This window comes from Mobula hypostoma, chromosome 1 (assembly GCF_963921235.1).
Source record: "Mobula hypostoma chromosome 1, sMobHyp1.1, whole genome shotgun sequence".
NCBI classification, from domain to species: Eukaryota; Metazoa; Chordata; class Chondrichthyes; order Myliobatiformes; family Myliobatidae; genus Mobula; species Mobula hypostoma.
Window position 1 is genome coordinate 255,295,641 of NC_086097.1, and position 20,982 is coordinate 255,316,622.

A 20,982-nucleotide genomic window follows, 5' to 3' on the forward strand; every position below is an offset into this window, starting at 1 on the left:
TAGGAGGCAGCGAGGGGGAATAATAGGACCCTTTTCTGGTTGGCTGCCAGTGACTAGTGGTGTTCCGCATGGGCCAGTGCTGGCACCACTTCTTTTTATTGCTGCCTATCAATGATTTAGATGATGGAATAGATGGCTTTGTTGCCAAGTCTTCAGATGATATGAAGATTGGTGGAGGAGAAGGTAGTGTTGAGGAAACAGGAAAGTTGAAGAAGTATTTAGACAGATTAGGGGAACAGGCAGAAAGTGGCAAATGTAATACATTGTTGAAATATACAAAATCATGCACTTTGGTAGAAGAAATTAATGTGCAGACTATTCTCACAACAGGGAGAAAATCCAAAACTCTGAGATGCAAAGCATTTGGAAGTTCTTGTGCAAAACAACCTAAAGGTTAACCTGCAGGTTGAGTCCGTGGTGAGAAAGGCAAATGCAATGTTAGCATTCATTTCAAGTGGTCCAGAGTACGTATAGAGTGGGGACGTGATGTTGACACTTTATAAGGTACTGGTGACGCCTCACCTTGTGTTTTGTGAACAGTTTTGGGCTCCTTATCTTAGAAAAGATGTGCTTATATTGTAGAGAGTTCAGAGGAGTTTCACAAGGATGATTCTGGGAATGAAAGGGTTATCATATGAGGAACATTTGATAGCTCTGGGTCTGTACTCACTGGAGTTTAGAAGGGGGAAACCTCACTGAAGCATTTTGAATGTTGAAAGGCCTGGTCAGAGTAGATGTGGAAAGGATGTTTCCCCATGGTGGGGGAGTCTAGGACAAGAGGGCACAGTCTCAGGATAGAGGGGCACCCATTTAAAACAGAGATGTGGAGACATTTCTTTCGCATGAGGGTGATGAATTTGTAACCACAGACAGCTATGGAGGCCAGGCCGTTGGGTGTATTTCAGGTGGAGATTGATAGGTTCTTCTTTGGACATGGCATCAAAGGTTACGGGAGAAGGCTGGGATATGGGGCTGAGGAGGGGAGAAAAGGATCAGCCATGATTGAATGGCAGAGCAGACTCGATGGGCCAAATGGCCTCATTCTGCTCCCATGTCTTATGGTCTTATGGCCTATGGTTAACTGGTTTCAGCAAATTTGTGGATGACACCAAGATAAAGGGTGTAGTGGACAGCGAGGAAGGCTATCATGGCCTGCAGAGAGATCTACATTAGCTGGAAGAATAGGCTGAAAAATAGCAGATGGAACAGTGAATAGTCGGGCACTAAAGAGTGTGGTAGAACAAAGGGATCTGGGAATACAGATTTGTAATTCACTGAAAGTGGTGTCACATGTAGATAGTGTGGTAAAGTAAACTTTTGTCACATTGGCCTTCATAAATCAATGTACTGAGTGCAGGAGACGGGATGTTATGTTGGAGTTGTATAAGACGCTGGTGAGACCCGATTTGGAATACAGTATTGTGTGCACCTGCTTACAGGAAAGACGTATACAAGGTTGAAAGAGTGCAGAGCCTGGAGGACCTGAGTTAAAAGAAAAGGTTGAATAGGTTAGGACTGTATTCTTTAGAAACCAGAAGATTGAGAGGAGATTTGATTAAGAATTATGAGGGGTATCAATCAGGTAAATGCAAGCAGGCTTTTCCCAGTGAGGTTGGGTGGGACTACAAGCAGAGATCATGGATTAAGTGGAACATGAGGGGAAAGCTCTTCACTCAGAGGATTGTGAGAATGGATAGGTACATGGATAGTCAGGATATGGAGGCCGTAGGCAGTTTAAATGGTTTCGGCATGTGGAAGGGCCGAAGGCCTGTATCTGTGCCGTACTTTTCTATGACTCTCTGAGTAATGAATACACTGCCACCAGCCAGGCTTGTCACTAGGCCTGTCAGCTGTTTACTGTTTACCTGCGCTGTACACCACATGCATTTTGGATTAAATTTTATTAACAGTTATGATAATATTTTGTTTTATGCACTGTGTGATATATGTTTTGTGGGTGTACTGTGTTCCGGAGCAGTGTTGTTTCATTTAGTTGTGATTATGTACAGTCAGATGATAATAAATTGGAACCTGAATTTGTTGGAGAATTTACCAGGGAAGATGTAGTTAATTTTCTTTGTGACAATGAGATTTGACCTTAGAACTGAAACTTCTCAGGCAGGGGTCAGTCACAAGAAGTCGTGCTACATTTAAATCACTGGCAGATTGACTCCTGGCTAAGGTTTAACTTTAAGCACAAGAGATTCTCGTGATCCAACACACACCCTAATGTTGGAGGAACTCAGCAGTTCAAGCAGTATCTATGGAAATGAACAAGCAGTCAGTGTTTCTGCTGAGACCCTTCTTCAAGACTGGAAAGGAAGGAGGAAGAAGCCAGTATGAAAAGATTGGGGAGGAGAAAGAGGACACACAAGAAGGTGTGATAGGTGAAGCCAGATGGGAGTTGTGGATGAAGTGAGAAACTGGGTGGTGATATGTGGAAAAGTTAAAGGGCTGGAGAAGAAAGCATCTAATAGGAGAGGAGGGTGGACCACAAGAGAAAGAGAAGGAGGGGCATCGGGGAGAGGTGATAGGCACGTGAGGAGAAGAGGTAAGAGGCTACAGTGGGGAATAGAAGTCAAGTTTATTGTCATTTAACTATATCCATGCATATAACATATATAACCATATAATGTATACAGAAACAAGTCAATGTTTCTCCGAAACGAAGAAGAGGGAAGAAGGACGGAAAAATTACTGGAAAGAGGAAGGTCTAATTTTAAAGATTCAAAGTACATTTATTAATAAAGTATGTACGCAGTATACAACCCTGAGATTTGTCTTCCCCACAGACACCCACGAAATGAAGAAAAACCATGGAACCCCAAAGAAATACACCAACCCTACCTCCACACACGCTTAAAAAAGAACAAAGCACACTAATGGCAATGATAAAAAACAACGAGCAAAAACACAGAATATAAAACAAAAAATCAAAACAATCTGGTTTAGATCAGTGTTCATTATTTGCGGGCCACCCCAATACAAAATTGGCCAAAATAGCAACAAAAAAAGAGACCAGAAACTAGAAATACATCAAATCGGAACTACGGAGTCCAATCCGCAAACTGCATTGCTCCAGCACCATCCTCCGACAGCACTGAGGGAGAGAGAGATCATTCCCACCCAGGGACCTTCCCTCGGGAGCAGCGTGCGAGAGGGAGAGAGACCACCACACTGATGCACCTTTCTCCAGCAGCAACAAGTGAGAGGTTGGTAGACAGCACTGAACACCAGCTTGCCTCAATAATTTCAATCTTCCTCAGTGCTTTAATTGTGAGATTGGCGAGAAATGTAGTTGATTGTGGGTTTTGACCCGTCTCCAGGCTTCTTGGCCTCGAGGCTGCACAGTTCACTCAAAACCTCACCAAACAGCCTCAGAGACAGCAGAGGGCCTGATTGCTCAATTGGCCTGAAAACACACCACCAAAATGTAGCTCACAGGCGCTGAACAGTAAATCACGGGCTCCAACAGTTTCAGAACCACATTTGAAAGAAAAAGAGGACGTAAAAGAAGTGAAAGAAGTAGTTTTGTGAACTATCTGGAGGATGTCGATCTTGGTTGTTCGCTAGTGCCGTCTTCTTCTGGAATTATGAGAGGAAAAAAGAGAAAGGGAGGAGTATCCAAGGGTACTTTGCAACTATTGTAATCTCCCAACTTCAAGCTAAGCTGCTTAATTACAGAATGAGGACTTCTGTTCATTTGCCATTTACTTAAAAAAAATCCCTTGTCACATCTTCTACAGTTGACGATGCTTCCATTACCAATCATAGTAACTCAGCAGTCAAATGAAGAACGCAATCCTGCATTTTCTCTCTTCAGTAGATGTTCACCATGAGAAAGGTACAGTAATACTCCCCACAAATTGATCAGGGCTGCAGTAACTAACATATGGGCTGGAAGTGGGAGCGTGCAAAGTGGGAAGTGGGAGGCCTCAGGAAGTATGTGAATGCCAGCAGGGTGTGTCTGGAACTGCGTTAATGTTACAGGGAGTCATCACGAAGTGCATTAATCTATAGGGTCTGAATCAGGTTTATTATCACGTTGTGAAAATGTCTCTCTTTATCTTGACAGGAGAATGTGTTAATATTAATTGGGTGCCATGTTATCATTAACAGAATATCTATTGAAATAAGTTAATGCTAACAGAGAGGTTAATTTAACAATGTTCTCTGGAAGCATTTTAATATTCTCAGAGTTTGTAAATTTTCATCAGACACTATCCATAAGTAAGGTTAAAACTTATTCTGCTGACTTGAAAGTTGTCAGAATCAGGTTTATTATCCCCGGCATGTGTAGTGAGATTTGTTAACTTAGCAGCAGCAGTTCAATGCAATACAAAGCAATGCAAAGTTGTGGTCCCAGATGTGATATTTTCCAAGTCTCTCATCATTGAGGGAATGTGTTGACTATAGAAAATAGAATATAGAATAGTACAGAACATTACAGGCCCTTCGGCCCACAATGTTGTGCCGCCCCTCAAACCCTGCCTCCCATATAAGCCCCAACCTTAAATTCCTCCATATACCTGTCTAGTAGTCTCTTAAATTTCACTAGTGTATCTGCCTCCACCACTGACTCAGGCAGTGCATTCCATGCACCAACCACTCTCTGAGTAAAAAACCTTCCTCTAATATCCCCCTTGAACTTCCTACCCCTTACCTTAAAGCCATGTCCTCTTGTATTGAGCAGTGGTGCGCTGGGGAAGAGGCGCTGGCTATCCACTCTATCTATTCCTCTTAATATCTTGTACACCTCTATCATGTCTCCTCTCATCCTCCTTCTCTCCAAAGAGTAAAGCCCTAGCTCCCTTAATCTCTGATCATAATGCATGCTCTCTAAACAAGGCAGCATCCTGGCAAGTCTACTCTGTACCCTTTCCAATGCTTCCACATCCTTCCTATAGTGAGGCAACCAGAACTGGACACAGTACTCCAAGTGTGGCCTAACCAGAGTTTTATAGAGCTGCATCATTACATCGCGACTCTTAAACTCTATCCCTCGACTTATGAAAGCTAACACCCCATAAGCTTTCTTAACTACCCTATCTACCTGTGAGGCCTACTTTCAGGGATCCGTGGACATGTACCCCCAGATCCCTCTGCTCCTCCACACTACCAAGTATCCTGCCATTTACTTTGTACTCTGCCTTGGAGTTTGTCCTTCCAAAGTGTATCACCTCACACTTCTCCTATTGACTATTGTGGAACTCACTGACTGCAATAAAACAAACTTTGCCTCTGTCATTATCTCCCATCCTATGTGTGATTGGATGCTGCCCATGAGCTAATAGATTAATGGGATTGTTGATTGTAAAAACAACATACAATATATATAATGTGCTATAAGGTTTCACTGCTGATGTAATGGACTCTCTGTAATGTTTCAATGCTAATGCAATGGTTTCTCTGTAGCAGCAGTGTTTGGGTTATGACTAGAGATAACAGGACTCTGGAATGTGTGCTGTCCAATGAGAGGCACGTTGTTTCTTTCTTGTGGGTCTGAGAGAAGCAATTTGCAGTCTTTTGCCAGCAGACATGAAGAGAGAGGACACGCGTGGAGAGAGTTGGTAGACAGCTGGGTGGAGTGGACTTGGAGCGAGGGTCTGAGGGTCGGCGATGCGTGGAGGGGTCGATGGGGAACAAATGGATGGAACCGTGAGCTCCAACGTGCGTATTAGACTGTTTCATGAGAAGGGACCCTTTTCCCTTTTTTGTTTCCTTGCTAACCCTATAGTCAAATTCAGAATTATAAGGCTCAGTTGTTTAATTGCATATTGTGCACTGTTTGTTATTTTGTAGTACTGATTTGTAACAGGGGGCACCACGCAGCATCCACCCAAACAAGATTTCTCAAGTTTGGCTGGGCCGGAGGCTGTCTTCCCCTAGATTAAGCCACCAGCCGAACCTGAGGGTTACATATAAATTTACAGAGGTTTTTTGAGGTATTACATTCAGTAACAGGACCCCTCAGCAATTGTTTCTCACATGGCCCTGTCACAGAGAAGTAACTACATCACATACGCTGCTTAATCAAACCTGAATTTAATTAAGCAGTGTATATACATCGCAAAGAGGAAGAAGTATTCTAAAGGAAAGGTGACACAACTGTGGCTAACAAGAGAAGTTAAAGCCAACATAAAAGCCAAAGGGAGGGTATATAATAGAGCAAAAATTAATGGGAGGTTAGAGGATTCGAAAGTTTTTAAAAACCAACAGAAGGCAAATAAAAAAAAGTCATTAAGAAGGTAAAAATGGAATATGAAGGTTTGCTAGCCAATAAGATTAAGGAGAACAACAAAAGTATAGAGAGGTGAGAATGGATATCAGACTGCTAGGAAAAAAGTACTCAGGAAGCTGAATAGGCCAAAGGTAGATAAATCTCCTGGACCAGATGGAATGCACCCTCGTGTTCTGAAGGAAGCAGCTGTGGAGATTGCGGAGGCATTAGCGATGATCTTTCAAAAGTCGATAGATTCTGGCATGGTTCCGGAAGACTGGAAGATTGCAAATGTCACTCCGCTATTTAAGAAGGGGGCAAGGAAGCAAAAAGGAAATTATAGATCTGTTAGCTTGACATCGGTGGTTGGGAAGTTGTTGGAGTCGATTGGCAAGGATGCGGTTACAGAGTACCTGGAGGCATATGACAAGATAGGCAGAACTCAGCATGGTTTCCTTAAAGGAAAATCCTGCCTGACAAACCTATTACAATTTTTTGAGGAAATTACAAGTAGGCTAGACAAGGGAGATGCCGTGGATGTTGTATATTTGGATTTTCAGAAGGCCTTTGACAAGGTGCCACACATGAGGCTACTTAACAAGATAAGTGCCCATGGAATTATGGGAAAGTTACATACGTGGATAGAGCGTTGGTTGATTGACAGGAAACAGAGAGTGGGAACGAAGGGATCCTATTCTGGTTGGCTGCTGGTTACCAGTGGTGTTCCACAGGGGTCCGTGTTGGGGCCGCTTCTTTTTACATTGTATATCAACGATTTAGATTATGGAATAGATGGCTTTGCGGCTGTTTGCTGATGATACAAAGATAGGTGGAGGGGCCGGTAGTGCTGAGGAAACGGAGAGTCTGCAGAGAGACTTGGATAGATTAGAAGAATGGGCAAAGAAGTGGCAAATGAAATACAATGTTGGAAAGTGTATGGTTATGCACTTTGGCAGAAGAAATAAACTAGTAGACTATTATTTAAATAGTGAGAGAATTCAAAGTTCTGAGATGCAACGGGACTTGGGAGTCCTCGTACGGGATACCCTTAAGGTTAACCTCCAGGTTGAGTCAGTGGTGAAGAAGGCGAATGCAATGTGGGCATTCATTTCTGGAGGAATAGAGTATAGGAGCAGGGATGTGATGTTGAGGCTCCATAAGGCACTGGTGAGCCCTCACTTGGAGTACTGTGGGCAGTTTTGGTCTCCTTATTTAAGAAAGGATGTGCTGACGTTGGAGAGGGTACAGAGAAGATGCACTAGAATGATTCTGGGAATGAGAGGGTTAACATATAAGGAACGTTTGTCCGTTCTTGGACTGTATTCCTTGGAGTTTAGAAGAATGAGGGGAGACCTCATAGAAACATTTCGAACGTTGAAAGGCATGGACAGAGTCGATGTGGCAAAGTTGTTTCCCATGATGGGGGGGTCGAGTACAAGAGGGCATGACTTAAGGATTGAAGGGTGCCCATTCAGAACAGATGCGAAGAAATTTTTTTAGTCAGAGGGTGGTGAATCTATGGAATTTGTTGCCACTGGTGGCAGTGGATGCCAAGTCATTGGGTGTATTTAAGGCAGAGATTGATAGGTATCTGAGTAGCCAGGGCATCAAAGGTTAGGGTAAGAAGGCAGGGGAGTGGGACTAAATGGGAGAATGGATCAGCTCATGATAAAATGGTGGAGCAGACTCAATGGGCCGAATGGCCGACTTCAACTTCTTTGTCTTGTGGTCTTAAAACGATGCTTGAGAGGTACTAATGGGGGACAATGAAATGGTTGGTGAACTGAAAGGTCTGAAGGTAGATAAGTCATCTGGACAAGATAGTGTATACCCAAGAGTTTTGAAAAAGGTGGCTGAAGAGATTGTAGAGGCATTAGTAAAGATCTTTCAAGAATCATTAGATTCTGGATTGGTTCTGGAAAATTGGAAAATTGCAAATGTCACTCTTCAAGAACGAAGAGGCAGAAGAAAGGAAACTATAGGCCAGTTATTCTGACCTCAGTGGTTGAGAAGATGCTGGAGTCAATTTTTAAAGATGAGGTTTCAGGGTATTTGGAGGCACATGATAAAATAGGCTGTAGTCAGCATGGTTTCCTCAAGGGAAAATCTTGCCTGACAAATCTGTTGGAATTCTTTGAGGAAATAACAAGCAGGATAGATGAAGGAGAATCAGTTGATGTTGTGTACTTGGATTTTTAGGCCTTTGACAAGGTGCTATGCATGAGGCTGTTTAACAAGCTATGAACCAGGGTATTATAAGAAAAATTCTAGCATGGATAAAGCAGTGGCTGGTTGGCCAGAGACAAAGAGTGAGATAAAGAGAGGATTTTCTGCCAGTGAGTAGTGGTGTTCCACAGGAGTCTGTGTTGGAACCAATTCCTTTTACATCATACGTCAATGATATGGATGATGGAATTAATGACCTTGCTGCAAAGTTTGCAGGTGAAATGAAGATATGTGGGGGAGCAGGTAGTTTTGAGAAAGTAGAGAGGCTACAGAAAGACTTAGACAGAGTAGGAGAAAAGGCAAAGAAATGGCAAATGGAATTCGGGCTCTGGGCTTGTATTCACTGGAATTCAGAAGAATGAGGGGTGACTTCACTGAAACATATCAAATGGTGAAAGGCCTCGACAGAGTGGAGAAGTTGTTTCCTGCGGCGGAGAGTCTGAGACCAGAGGGGACAGCCTCAGAATAGAGGGATGTCCTTATCGAATGGAAATAAAAGAGGAATTTCTTCGGCCAGAGGGTGGTGAATCTGTGGAATTCTTTGCCATAGGCAGCTGTGGAGGCCAAGTCTTTATGTATATTTAAGGCAGAGGTTGATAGATTCTTGATTGGTCAGGGCATGAAGGGATATGGGGAGTAGGAAGAAGATTGGGGCTGAAAGGAAAATTGGATCAGCCATGAGAAAATAGCGGAGCAGACTTGATGGCCAAAGAGCCTAATTATGCCCCTATATCTTATGGTCTTATGAATTTCACTGCATACCATAACCAGACTACAATGTCAATGCTTAAGCTCAGTCTGGGAGGGGTAAAAGGAAAGAGAAAAGTAAAGGGAAAAGAAATTGTCAGGCCTGCCTCACACCCTGCACATGCCGGAACCCCCCAGTCGCCACACGGATAATAGAATTCACCTGCTGCTCATTCCAGACTCATCTCCTGGTGCCTATTTAAACCCAGTTTTCATCCGTGTTCACTCACTGAATCAGCTGGCTTCAGTTCTCTCCTGGTCTAAAGTTTACCTTCCTATTGTGCTTAGTTTCTGTTTTCTCTTGTCTTGAGGCCCCTTGTGGCTTGTTATTTTGCGGTCTATTATTAACGTTATCAGTCACTCCTGAATTGTCTCCAATGTCCTGCTTTTGCGTCAAGCCTTCTCTACACTTTCCAACAGAAAATGGTGAAATCACTTTACAAAGGTGCAGAATGGGAGAAGATGGGTAGGAAGTAGAGGGGTGGAGATGAAGTGAGAAATGGAAAGAGAATTAGAGAGGAACAGAATATAATCAGTCGATCAACTATAATACCGCCTTTGCTTAAATATCAGCAATTAGTACCACTATTTTCATGGTACTTGCCTTGAGTTTGCTCTGGAGGGATGGTGTGGCATTACTCACCTCCGATTCCGAAGCTTTTTATTTTCTGTTTTTAAAGAGTAAACCTTCTTTGCAAAGAAAACGGTGAGCATGAAGAGGAGCAGGATGACTGCTGCTGAAGAACCAATCGCTATGCACATCACCTGGAACTCTGTGATGATAAATTCACACCGAATCCCTTTGTGCCAGATATAATCCTGAGCATTGCATCTGCAGGAAGAACAAGTCACTGTTTAAGTATTAGATTGGCTTCTGGTCCTTTGCCTTTTACAGATCTGATGCAACGTGCCTTACTGTCTCCTTTGCATGTTATAAATTTCCAGTTTTCTATGCCACATACATGCGGTAAAAGAAGCTAATACACAATGGAATCAGATCACAATGGGAGTACTGAATAATGATAAGAGTGCTCTCGTTAACATGTACACTTCAGGCAGGGGCATTATGACTGAGGCTGTGTTCTTTGTATCCAGCTAAAAGAGACTCTCACTAACCTTAAGAACTCATGAGCTGGCATTGGAGAAGGCTCAGAGGAGGTTCATGAGAGATGATCCCAGGAATTAAAGGGTTAACATTTGAGGAGCATTTGATGGCTCTGGGCTTGTACTTGCCAGAGTTTCAAAGAATAAGGGGCGGAATCTTGTTCCAAAGTATTGAATATTGAAAGGCCTAGATAGAGTGGACAAGGAAAGAATAATTGTCTGTGAGATTGTTGGTCAGGGAGCAAAGGAAAACTGTACTCTTTACTAGTGTATAGTCTGAATATTGGGCTCCAACCTGCTAGAGTGTAGCCAATGAACAGAGAAATGGGGAACTGTTGGGAACTCTGTTGACACCCCTCCAGATGACCCTTGTACATTTGCTAAAGCATCCAGCACTGAGTTGTTATGTTCTGTGTACATGTTCAGGGATCCTCTACCATACTGTCCCTAACATACCATCCATTGGCCAGGGTTGACCGTGGATGTTGCATCTTAGCTGCTATATGCAAGCCAAGGCAGTATCATTGCAACAGGCTTCGCTTCTTCGCATATCTGATGAATCCAAAGGAACGGCAGAGACTGCTGCAATTTGGCACCAGCAACATCATAGGAGTTGGCAGTCAGCATTCAACTCAACATAGGACTTCCTTAGGGACCCCAGTTCCAGATTTTTCCTCAGCATTTACTCCTGAAGCCTTTCCCATGGACGGGTGTAGAGCAAGGCAGTAGAGGTTTGAGATCAGATTCCTTATCCTAAGTAAGCTGTCAACCACAGCTGACGAGCTTCATCTGCCTGAAGCAACTGGATTTAAGGTGCCACTAACCCACCTTTGCCCTTCTCTTTTGGTCACCTACCTACAGGAAAGATCTAAGTAGGGTTGAAAGAGTACAAAGAAAATTTTCAAGGATGTTGCTGGGTCTAGAGGACCTGAGTTGTAAGGAAAGATTGAATAGGTTAGGACTTTATTCCTTAGAATGTAGAAGACTGAGAGGGGATTTGATAGAGGTATGCAAAATTATATGGGGTATAGACAGGATAAATACAAGCCGACTTTTTCCACTGAGGTTGGGTGGGATTATAACCAGAGGTCATGGGTTAAGGGTGAAAAGTGAAAAATTTAAGGGGAACATGAGGGGAATCTTCTTCACTCACCGGGTCCTGAGAGTATGTAGGATTAGTAGCTAAGCCATACATAAAGGCTGGGAGCTGGACTTGGTTGTCAGAGGCTATTTGTGATGCATGCCATTGGGAGTATTTAATAGGTAGTGCGAGCTTATCCCCACTACCCCCTACGCCCCGGCTGTGACAACCCTAAGGAACTGCAGGACTGCTGCCCAACAGTAAAGGTCCATGTGAAGGCCATGGAACTGCTACGGATCTTGTCCCCTATCGCAGGCAACACGATGAAATTGGGAACAGTTTTCAGTATGCCAGCCCTCAGATATCCGAGGAAAGGTGCATTTGAAAATCAGGATGCCAATAATAAAAGAAATTTCATAGTCCATTTTACAATCTTAATCCCTGTTATCCTGAACAATCTGACACATGGGAAAATCCACTGACCAAGTCAGTGCTCTTTTCTGTGCTAATATGCCACGCCCTTATTATTTTGAGTCAGACCTTATGCCTCCACCCCCACCCCCAGCACATTGCAGCAAACTCAACACCAGACTCCTGAAACAGGCACTCCAGAACATAGAACAATACAACACACCTTTGGTCCACAATGTTGTGCTGTACCAATTAAATTAGTATTCAAATGGCCGATAAATGAATCCCTTTTGCCTGTACAATGTCCACTTTCATCACATCTACGGCCTATCAAAACATTTCTTAGAAGTCTCTAATGTTTCTGCCTCTACCACCACCCAGGCAGTGCGTCTCCCCTTAAATGCTTGCCCTCTGTTATTAGATGTTTCAAATCTGGGAAAAAGACAGTGGCTGTCTACTCTATCTATGTCTCTCATAACCTTATGAATTTCAGTCAGATCTTTATTTTGATCTGATTGTCACGGTCCCGACCGTTAATCCCCTTTGATTGTGACACAGTTCTGACCGTTAATTCCCCATTTGCTCCTAATTCTCTTTGATGACGGCACACCTGGCTTCCATCAAGACCTGCAGCATAAGAACCCCGGTTTTACAACCACTGGTTGCCAGATCGCTGGTTTTGCCTGTGTGGTAATTAACGTTTCCCAGCCGCTTAGGACTGTGTGTTCTAAGTTTTGCTCCAGTACCGAGAATTACCTGTGAAACTCAGTCTCTTTGTGTCAAGATCAGTTTTCTAAGTTCTACTCCAGTTCCAAGGTTTACCTGTGAAACCCAACCTCTCCACGTCAAGATAAGTCTTCTGAAGTTTTACCTCAGCACCAAGGTTTGCCTGCGTAACTCCATCTCTCCATGCTAAGAAGAGTTTTATCTGCCATTTCTCTTTCTCTTTCTATGTCAAGAGAATCCTGACTTCCTGCTCTCCCTCCTGTTTGTTGTTCATGTCTGAATCCTAACTAAATCTCCGTGCCTGTGTCCTGCACTTTGGTCTGCCTCATTCGTTGCAGCAGTGATATAGAAAGACATCACCAGCTAGACAAAGGAAAAACAACACACACAAACTCAGGTCCTGATGAAGGGGTCTGAAACATCAACTGTTTACTCTTTTCCATAGATGCTGCCTGGCCTGCTCAGTTTCTCCAGCATTTTGTGTGTGTTGCTTTGATTTCCAGCATCTGCAGATTTTCTCATCTCCAGACAAACTAAAATACTCAAAGATACTCTCAACAGCTTCTTGTTAAGTGCCGTCCATTTTACCTACCACGGGAGATTTCCATGATCATTTTGGTAGCAGTATACATTCCACCCCAGGCCAATGTCAATCAGGCTTTAGATGATCTGAGCAATGGGATCAACATGCATGAAACAGCGCACCCTAACGCCTTCACCATCGTTTTTGGGCTTTTAACCAGGCCAGTCTGAAAAAGTCGCTAAACAATTAACATCAAAAGATCACTTGCAAAACCAGAGGAAACAACACTCTGGACCATTGCTACACCACCATATTCCAAGCCCTCACTTCGGGAAGTCTGATCACCTGGCTGTACTTCTACTCCCTGAGTATAGGCAGAGACTGAAGACTGCAGCACCGGCAGTGAGGACCAAGAAGGTATGGACGAGGGAAGCACAGGAGCTCTTACAGGACTCTTTGACTTGGTGGACTGGACTGTATTCAGGGACTCATCTTTGAATCTGGATGAGTATGCTGCAGTTGTTACTGACATCATTAAAACCTGTTTAGATGAGTGTGTGCCTACAAAGTGAAACCCAATAGCATGAATGGCAGCGATGCTTCACTACCAGATGAACTCAACACCTTCTATGCCCGCTTTGAAAGGGAGAATATAACTACAGCTGAGAAAATCCCTGCTGCACATGGCGACCCTGTGATCACTGTCTCGGAGGCCGAAGTTACCCTGTCTTTGAAGAGGGTGAACCCACACTAGGCGGAAGGCCCCAATGGAGTACCTGGTAAGGCTCTGAAGACTTGTGCCAACCAACTGGTGGAAGCATTCAAGGACATTTTAAACCTCTCACTGCTATGGGCGGAAGTTCCCACTTACTTCAAAAAGGCAACAAATATCCTGGTGCTAAGAAGAATAATGTGAGCTGCCTTAATGACGATCGCCCGGTGGCACTCACATCTACAGTGATGAAATACTTTGAGAGGCTGGTCAAGACTAGACTGAACTCCTACCTCAGCAAGGACCTGAACCCATTGCAATTAACCTATCACCACAATAGGTCAACTGCAGACGCAATCTCAATGGCTCTTCAGAAGGCCTTAGACCACCTGGACAACGCAAACACCTATGTCACCTATGTTAAAAGGCCTGAACAGATTAGATATGGCAAAGTTATTTCCCATGTTAGGGGATTCTAGGACAAGATGGCACAACTTCAAGATTGAAGGACGTCCATTTAGAACAGAGATGTGGAGAAATTACTTTAGTTAGAGGGTGGTAAATCTGTAGAATTTGTTGCCACGTGCGGCTGTGGAGGCCAAGTCACTGGGTGCATTTAAGACAGAGATAGATGGGTTCTTGATTAGCCAGAGCATGAAAGGGTATGGGGAGAAGGCAATGGAGTGGGGATGACTGGAAGAATTGGATCAGTCCATGATTGAATGGCAGGGCAGACTCAATGGGCCGAATAGCCTACTTCTGCTCCTCTATCTTATGGTCTTATGTCAGGATGCTGTTCATCAACTATAGCTCAGTATTTAATACCATCATTCCCACAATCCTGATTGATAAGTTACAGAACCTGGGCCTCTGTACTTCCCTCAGCAATTGGATCCTCAGCTTCCTAACTGGAAGACCACAATCTGTGTGGATCCTCCTCGCTGACGATCAACACTGGTGCACCTCAGGGGTGTGTGCTTAGCCCACTGCTCTACTCTCTCTATACCCATGACTGACTGGCTAGGTATAGCTCAAATGCCATCTATAAATTTGTTGATGATACACCTATTGCTGGTAGAATCTCAGATGAAGGCAAGAGGGTGTACAGGAGCGAGATATGCCAACTAGTGGAGTGGTGTCGCAGCAACAACCTGACACTCAATGTTAGTAAGACAAAAGAGCTGATTGTGGACTTCAGGAAGGATAAGACGAAGGAACACATACCAGTCCTTATAGAGGGATCAGAAGTGGAGAGAGTGAGCAGTTTCAATTTCCAGGGTGTCAAGATCTCTGAGGATCTAACCTAGTTGCAACATATTGATGCAGTTATAAAGAAGGCAAGACAGTGACTATACTTCATTAGGAGTTTGAAGAGATTTGGTATGTCAACATAATCACTCAAAAACTTTTATAGATGTACCATGGAGAGCATTCTGACAGGCTGTATCACTGTCTGGTATGGGGCCACTGCACAGGACCGTAAGAAGCTGCAGAGGGTCATAAATTTAGTTGGCTCCATCTTGGGTACTAGCCTACAAAGTACCCAGGACATCTTCAGGGAGCGGTGTCTCAGAAAGGCAGTGTCCATTATTAAGGACCTCCAGCACCCAGGGCATGCCTTTTTCTCACTGCTACCATCAGGTAGGAGGTACAGAAGCCTGAAGGCTCACACTCAGCGATTCAGGAACAACTTCTTCCCTTCTGCCATCTGATTCCTAAATGGATATTGAACTCATGAACACTAACTTTTTAAATAAACATAGAAACATAGAAAAAAACATAGAAAACCTACAGCACAATACAGGCCCTTCAGCCTGCAAAACTGTGCCGAACATGTCCTTATCTTAGAAATTACCAAGGGTTACCCATTTTTTTGAGCTCCATGTATCTGTCCAGGAGTCTCTTAAAAGGCCCTATTGTATCCGCCTCCACCATCATTGCCAGAAGCCCATTCCACACACTCACCACTCTCTGCGTAAAAACTTACTCCTGACGTCTCCTCTGTATCTACTTCCAAGCACCTTAAAATTATGCCCTCTCGTGCTAGCCATTTCAGCCCTGGGGAAAAAGCCTCTGACTATCCACACGATCAATACCTCTCATCATCTTATACACCTCTATCAGATCACCTCTCATCCTCGTTGTTCCAAGGAAAAAAGGCCAAGTTCACTCAACCTATTCTCATAAGGCATGCTCCACAATCCAGGCAACATCCTTGTACAGCTCCTCTGCACCCTTTCTATGCTTTCCACATCCTTCCTGTAAGTGAGGCGACCAGAACTGAGCACAGTACTCCAAGTGATCCCCCCAACAAACGTAACGCTCAGGGCTATCAGCTCATGTTTATCTAGGGGAAACCCCATCCGCCCGCCAAACCGTGTCTCACGTTTGCATAGTTGCTGTGTAATGCACCCTGGTTCAAACTTACACATCAAATATCAGACAGCACACAATGTATGATTTACAGATTACACTTTATAGATCTTACTGGAACTATATAATTAATAGAGATACAATATAAAAGGAAAGTAAAAGGCGCCAAACTTATCAGAGTTCAACCACTTCGTGCACAACCATTGGAGCTCAGTTAACGGAGTCTGCTTTCCACCATTTGATCCCCTCCGACCTCCTCGACAAGCTGCCTGGGACTAACCACGGTGGTCGACCAGAGTGCGTCCAGCACGTCCTTCCTCTTCGGTTCTCCTCCCGAAAAGCCCGCCAAACCACACTGTCCCCCAGCCATATGAGACAGAATACCACCCACAAAAAGAATAACATGGACACTCATTGGTTCGTTCTTACCCTTATCAATAATATAACCCAAACAAGCAGGGAGAGAGAGAACTCCTTACATCACAGTTATTATTACAGAACAGCCATTTTATATAACATACAAAGAAGTCATTTTCAACACCTCAGCAGCCAGTGAACATTTTGTAGGAAGTAATATCCCCTGAACATTCACCACAATTCTGCCATACATTTCCCTGAGAACATCTGTTCCCAATTTATGCTTCCAAGTTCCTGCCTGATAGCCTCATATTTCTCCTTACTCCAATTAAATGCTTTCCTAACTTGTTGGTTCCTATCCCTCTCCAATGCTGTGGTAAAGAAGATAGAATTATGATCACTATCTCCAAAATGCTCTCCCACTGAGAGACCTGACACCTGACTGGGTTCATTTCCCAATACCAGATCAAGTACAGCCTCTCCTCTTGTAGGCTTATCTACATATTGTGTCAAGAAACCTTCTTGAACACACCTAACAAACTCCACCCCATCTAAACCCCTCACTCTAGGTATGTGCCAATCGATATTTGGGAAATTAAAATCTCCCACCACGACAGCCCTGTTATTATTACACTTTTCCAGAATTTGTCTCCCTATCTGCTCCTTGATGTCCCTGTTACTATTAGGTGGTCTATAAAAAATACCCAGTAGAGTTATTGACTCCTTCCTGTTTCTAACTTCCACCCACAGAGACTGCGTAAGCAATCCCTCCAAACATTATTTCTGTTTTTGTACGATTTTTAATCTATTCAATATTGAACTGCTGCTGCTAAGTTAAGAAATTTCACCACACATGCCGGTGATGTTAAACCTGATTCTGATAGGAGAGGAGAGGAGAGGAGAGTGGACCGTGGGAGAAAGGGAGCTGGGGCACTGGGGCAGGTGACTGGCAGCTGAGGAGAAGAGTTAAGAGGGTTTGCTGCTTCACTGTGAAGTCACTGCAGAATTTCTTAAGTTAATGATTGGCTGATTAGATATTTGTATTATCAACCTGGTGTACAGGTGTACACAATAAAATAATTCGGATTCTGATTTTACAAGGCACAAGATAGTTCACAAGCCGTAGAATAGGTATTTCCCACAGAGGAAAATGTTCTCAAATGGCAGGTTAGGCAACCATGGCTGACAAAGGAAGTTAAGGACTTCATAAAAGCCGAGGAAAGAGCATTCAAGGTAGCAAAAGTGAGTGGGAAGTTGGATGATTGGGAAGCCTTTAATCCAACAAAAGAACAACTAAAAAAGTTATAAGGGAAAAGATGAAATATGAGGGCAGACTAGTCAATAATATAAAGCAGGATACCAAAGGACTTTTCAGTTATATAAAGAGTAAAAGGGAGGTGAGAATTGATATTGGTGATGCTGGTGAGGTAGAAATGGGGGACAAAGAAATGGCAGATGAACTAAATTGGTAGAATTGGTTCACTGTGGAAGACACTAGCAATGTGGTAGAGGTCCGTGAGTGTCAGGGAGTAGAAGTGAGTGCCATTACTATTACAAAGGAAAAAATACTAGGCAAACTCAAAGATTTTAAGGTGGATGTCACCTGGACCAGATGGACTACATCCCAGTGTCCTGAGAAAAGTTGCTGAATAACGGATGCACGGGTCATGATCTTTCAAGAATCACTTGATTCTGGCATGGTCCTGGAGGACTGGAAGATTGTAAATGTCACTCCACTCTTTAAGAAGGGGGGAAGGTAAAAGAAAGGAAATTACAGGCCAGTTAGCCTAACCTCAGTGGTTGAGAAAGTATTGGAGTCTGTTATTCGTGGTTTCGCGGTATTGGAGACTAAAGATAAAATAAGTCAAATTCAGCATGGTTGTGGTAAAGAAAAATCTTGCCTTCTTTGAGGAAGTAACTAGCAGGGTGCAGAAAGGAGAGGTAGTGGGGGGATGTCATTTACCTGAGTTTTCAGAAGGCATTTGATAAGGTGCCACACATGAGCCTGCTTCCAAGATAAAATCCTATGGCGTTACAGCAAGATACTGGCATGGATAGAGGAATGGCTCACAGACAGGAGGCAGTGAGTGGGAATGAAGAGAGACTTTTCTGGTTGGCTGCCAGTGACTAGTGGTGTTGGGATCATTACTTTTCACATTGTTTGTCAATGATTTTGATAATGGCTTTGTGGCAAAGTTTTCAGATGATACAAAGATAGGTGGAAGGATAGGGAGTGCTGAGGAAGCAATGGGATTGCAGTAGGACTTAGACAAATTGCACAAGTGGGCAAGAAAGTGGCAGATGCAATACAGTGTTGGGAAATGTATGATAACGCATTTTGGTAAAAGGAACAATAATGCAGACTATTATCTAAATGGGGAGAAAACTCAAACATTTATGACCATAAGACATAGGAGCAGAATTAGGCCAGTCAGCCCATCGGTCAGTTCCACCATGGTTACTCCTTTTTTCCCCTCTTCAAACCCTCTCCCAGCCTTCTCCCCAAAACATCTGATGCCATGTGCAATCAAGAATCTATCAAGCTCTGCCTTAAATACCCTGAATGACCTGGCCTCCACAGCTGCTTGTGGTAATAAATTCCACAAATTCCCCACCCTCTATCCTGAGGTGCCCGCTTGTCCTTCACTCCCTCGCCATGAGAGACATTCCTTCCACATCTACTCTGTCTATTCGAAAGGTTTCAATGAGATCCCCCTCACCCTTCTAAATTGCAGTGAGTACAAACCCACAGCCAACAAAAAGTCCTCGTATGATAACCCCTTCATTCCCAGAATCACCCTTGTGAACCTCCTCTGGACCCCCTCCAGTGCCCACACATCTTTTCTAAGATGAGGGGCCCAAAACTTCTGGAGGATTGGAGGATTTCGGATGTTGTTCCATTATAAAAGAAAGGGAGTGGGGATAGCCCAGGAAATTATAGACAAGTGAGTCTTACTTCAGTGGTTGGTAATTTGATGGAGAAGATCCAGAGGGGGAGGTTTTATGAACATTTGGAGAGGGATAATATGATTAGGAATAGTCAGCATGGCTTTGTCAAAGGCAGGTCATGCCTTACGAGACTGAATGAATTTTTTGAGGATGTGACTAAACATATTGATGATGGTAGAGCAGTAGATGTAGAGTATATGGATTTCAGCAAGACATTTGACAAGGTATCCCATGCAAGGCTTGTTGAGAAAGTAAGGAGGCATGGGATCCAAGGGGACATTGCTTTGTGGATCCACAACTGGCTTGCCCACAGAAGACAAGGAGTGGTTGTAGACGGGTCATATGCTGCATGGAGGCCAGTGACCTGTGGTGTGCCTCAGCAATCTGTTCTGGGACCCCTACTCTTCGTGACTTTTATATATGACCTGGATGAGGAAGTGGAGGGATGGGTTAGTAAATTTGCTGATAACACAAAGGTTGGGGGTATTGTGGATAGTGTGGAGGGCTGTCAGAGGTTACAGCGGGACATTGATAGGATACAAAACTGTGCTGAGAAGTGGCAGATGGAGTTCAACCCAGATAAGTGTGAGGTGGTTCATTATGGTTGGTCAAATATGATGACAATCTCTTGGTGGTGTGGAGGATCAGAGGGATCTTGGGGTCCAAGTCAACAGGACACTCAAGGCTGCTGCACAGGTTGACTCTGTGGTTAAGAAGGCATACGGTGCATTGGCCTTCAGCAATCGTGCGATTGAGTTTAGGAGCCGAGAGGTAATGTTGTAGCTATATAGGACCCTGGTCAGACCCCACTTGGAGTACTGTGCTCAGTTCTGGTCGCCTCACTATAGGAAGGATGTAGAAACCATAGAAAGGGTGCAAAGGAGATTTACGAGGATGTTGCTTGGATTAGGGAGCATGCCTTATGAGAATAGGTTGAGTGAACTCTTCCTTTTCTCCTTGGAGCAATGGAAGATGAGAGGTGACCCGATAGAGGTGTATAAGATGATGAGAGGCATTGATCGTGTGGATAGTCAGAGGCTTTTCCCCAGGGTTGAAATGGCTAGCACGAGAGGGCACAGTTTTAAGATGCTTGGAAGTAGGTACAGAGAGGATGTCAGGGGTAATTTTTTTACACAGAGAGTGGTGAGTGCATGGAATGGGCTGCCGGTACAGCAGGGTCTTTTAAGAGACTCTTGGATAGGTACATGGAGCTTAGAAAAGTAGAGGGCTATGGGTAACCCTAGGTAATTTCTGAAGTAAGTACTTGTTCGGTGCAGCATTGTGGGCTGAAGGGCCTGTATGCTGCTGTAAGTTTTCTATGTTTCCATACACATGCAGTCAGACACACATAGAAAGGCAGATACTCACACATGGACACACAGAAACACACTCACAGACATGCACACAAACATGAACACACACACAGACAAACACATAGGCACAGAGATACAGACACATTCACACACACATAGACACAGCATAGTCACACCACACAGACATGCACACACACACACACACACACACACACACACACACACACACACGCACACACA

The 20,982-nt window shown here is 43.8% G+C and overlaps 1 protein-coding gene across 1 annotated transcript in view; it reads right to left on the bottom strand.

The window, feature by feature from the left end:
• LOC134343832 (uncharacterized) overlaps window positions 1–20,982 on the bottom strand; it is a 174,743-nt gene that overhangs the window by 91,640 nt on the left and 62,121 nt on the right. Inside the window, exon 4 of the mRNA XM_063042604.1 lies at window positions 9,837–10,025. Coding sequence (XP_062898674.1) covers window positions 9,837–10,025 — 189 coding nt within the window. The remainder of the gene's footprint in view (window positions 1–9,836; window positions 10,026–20,982) is intronic.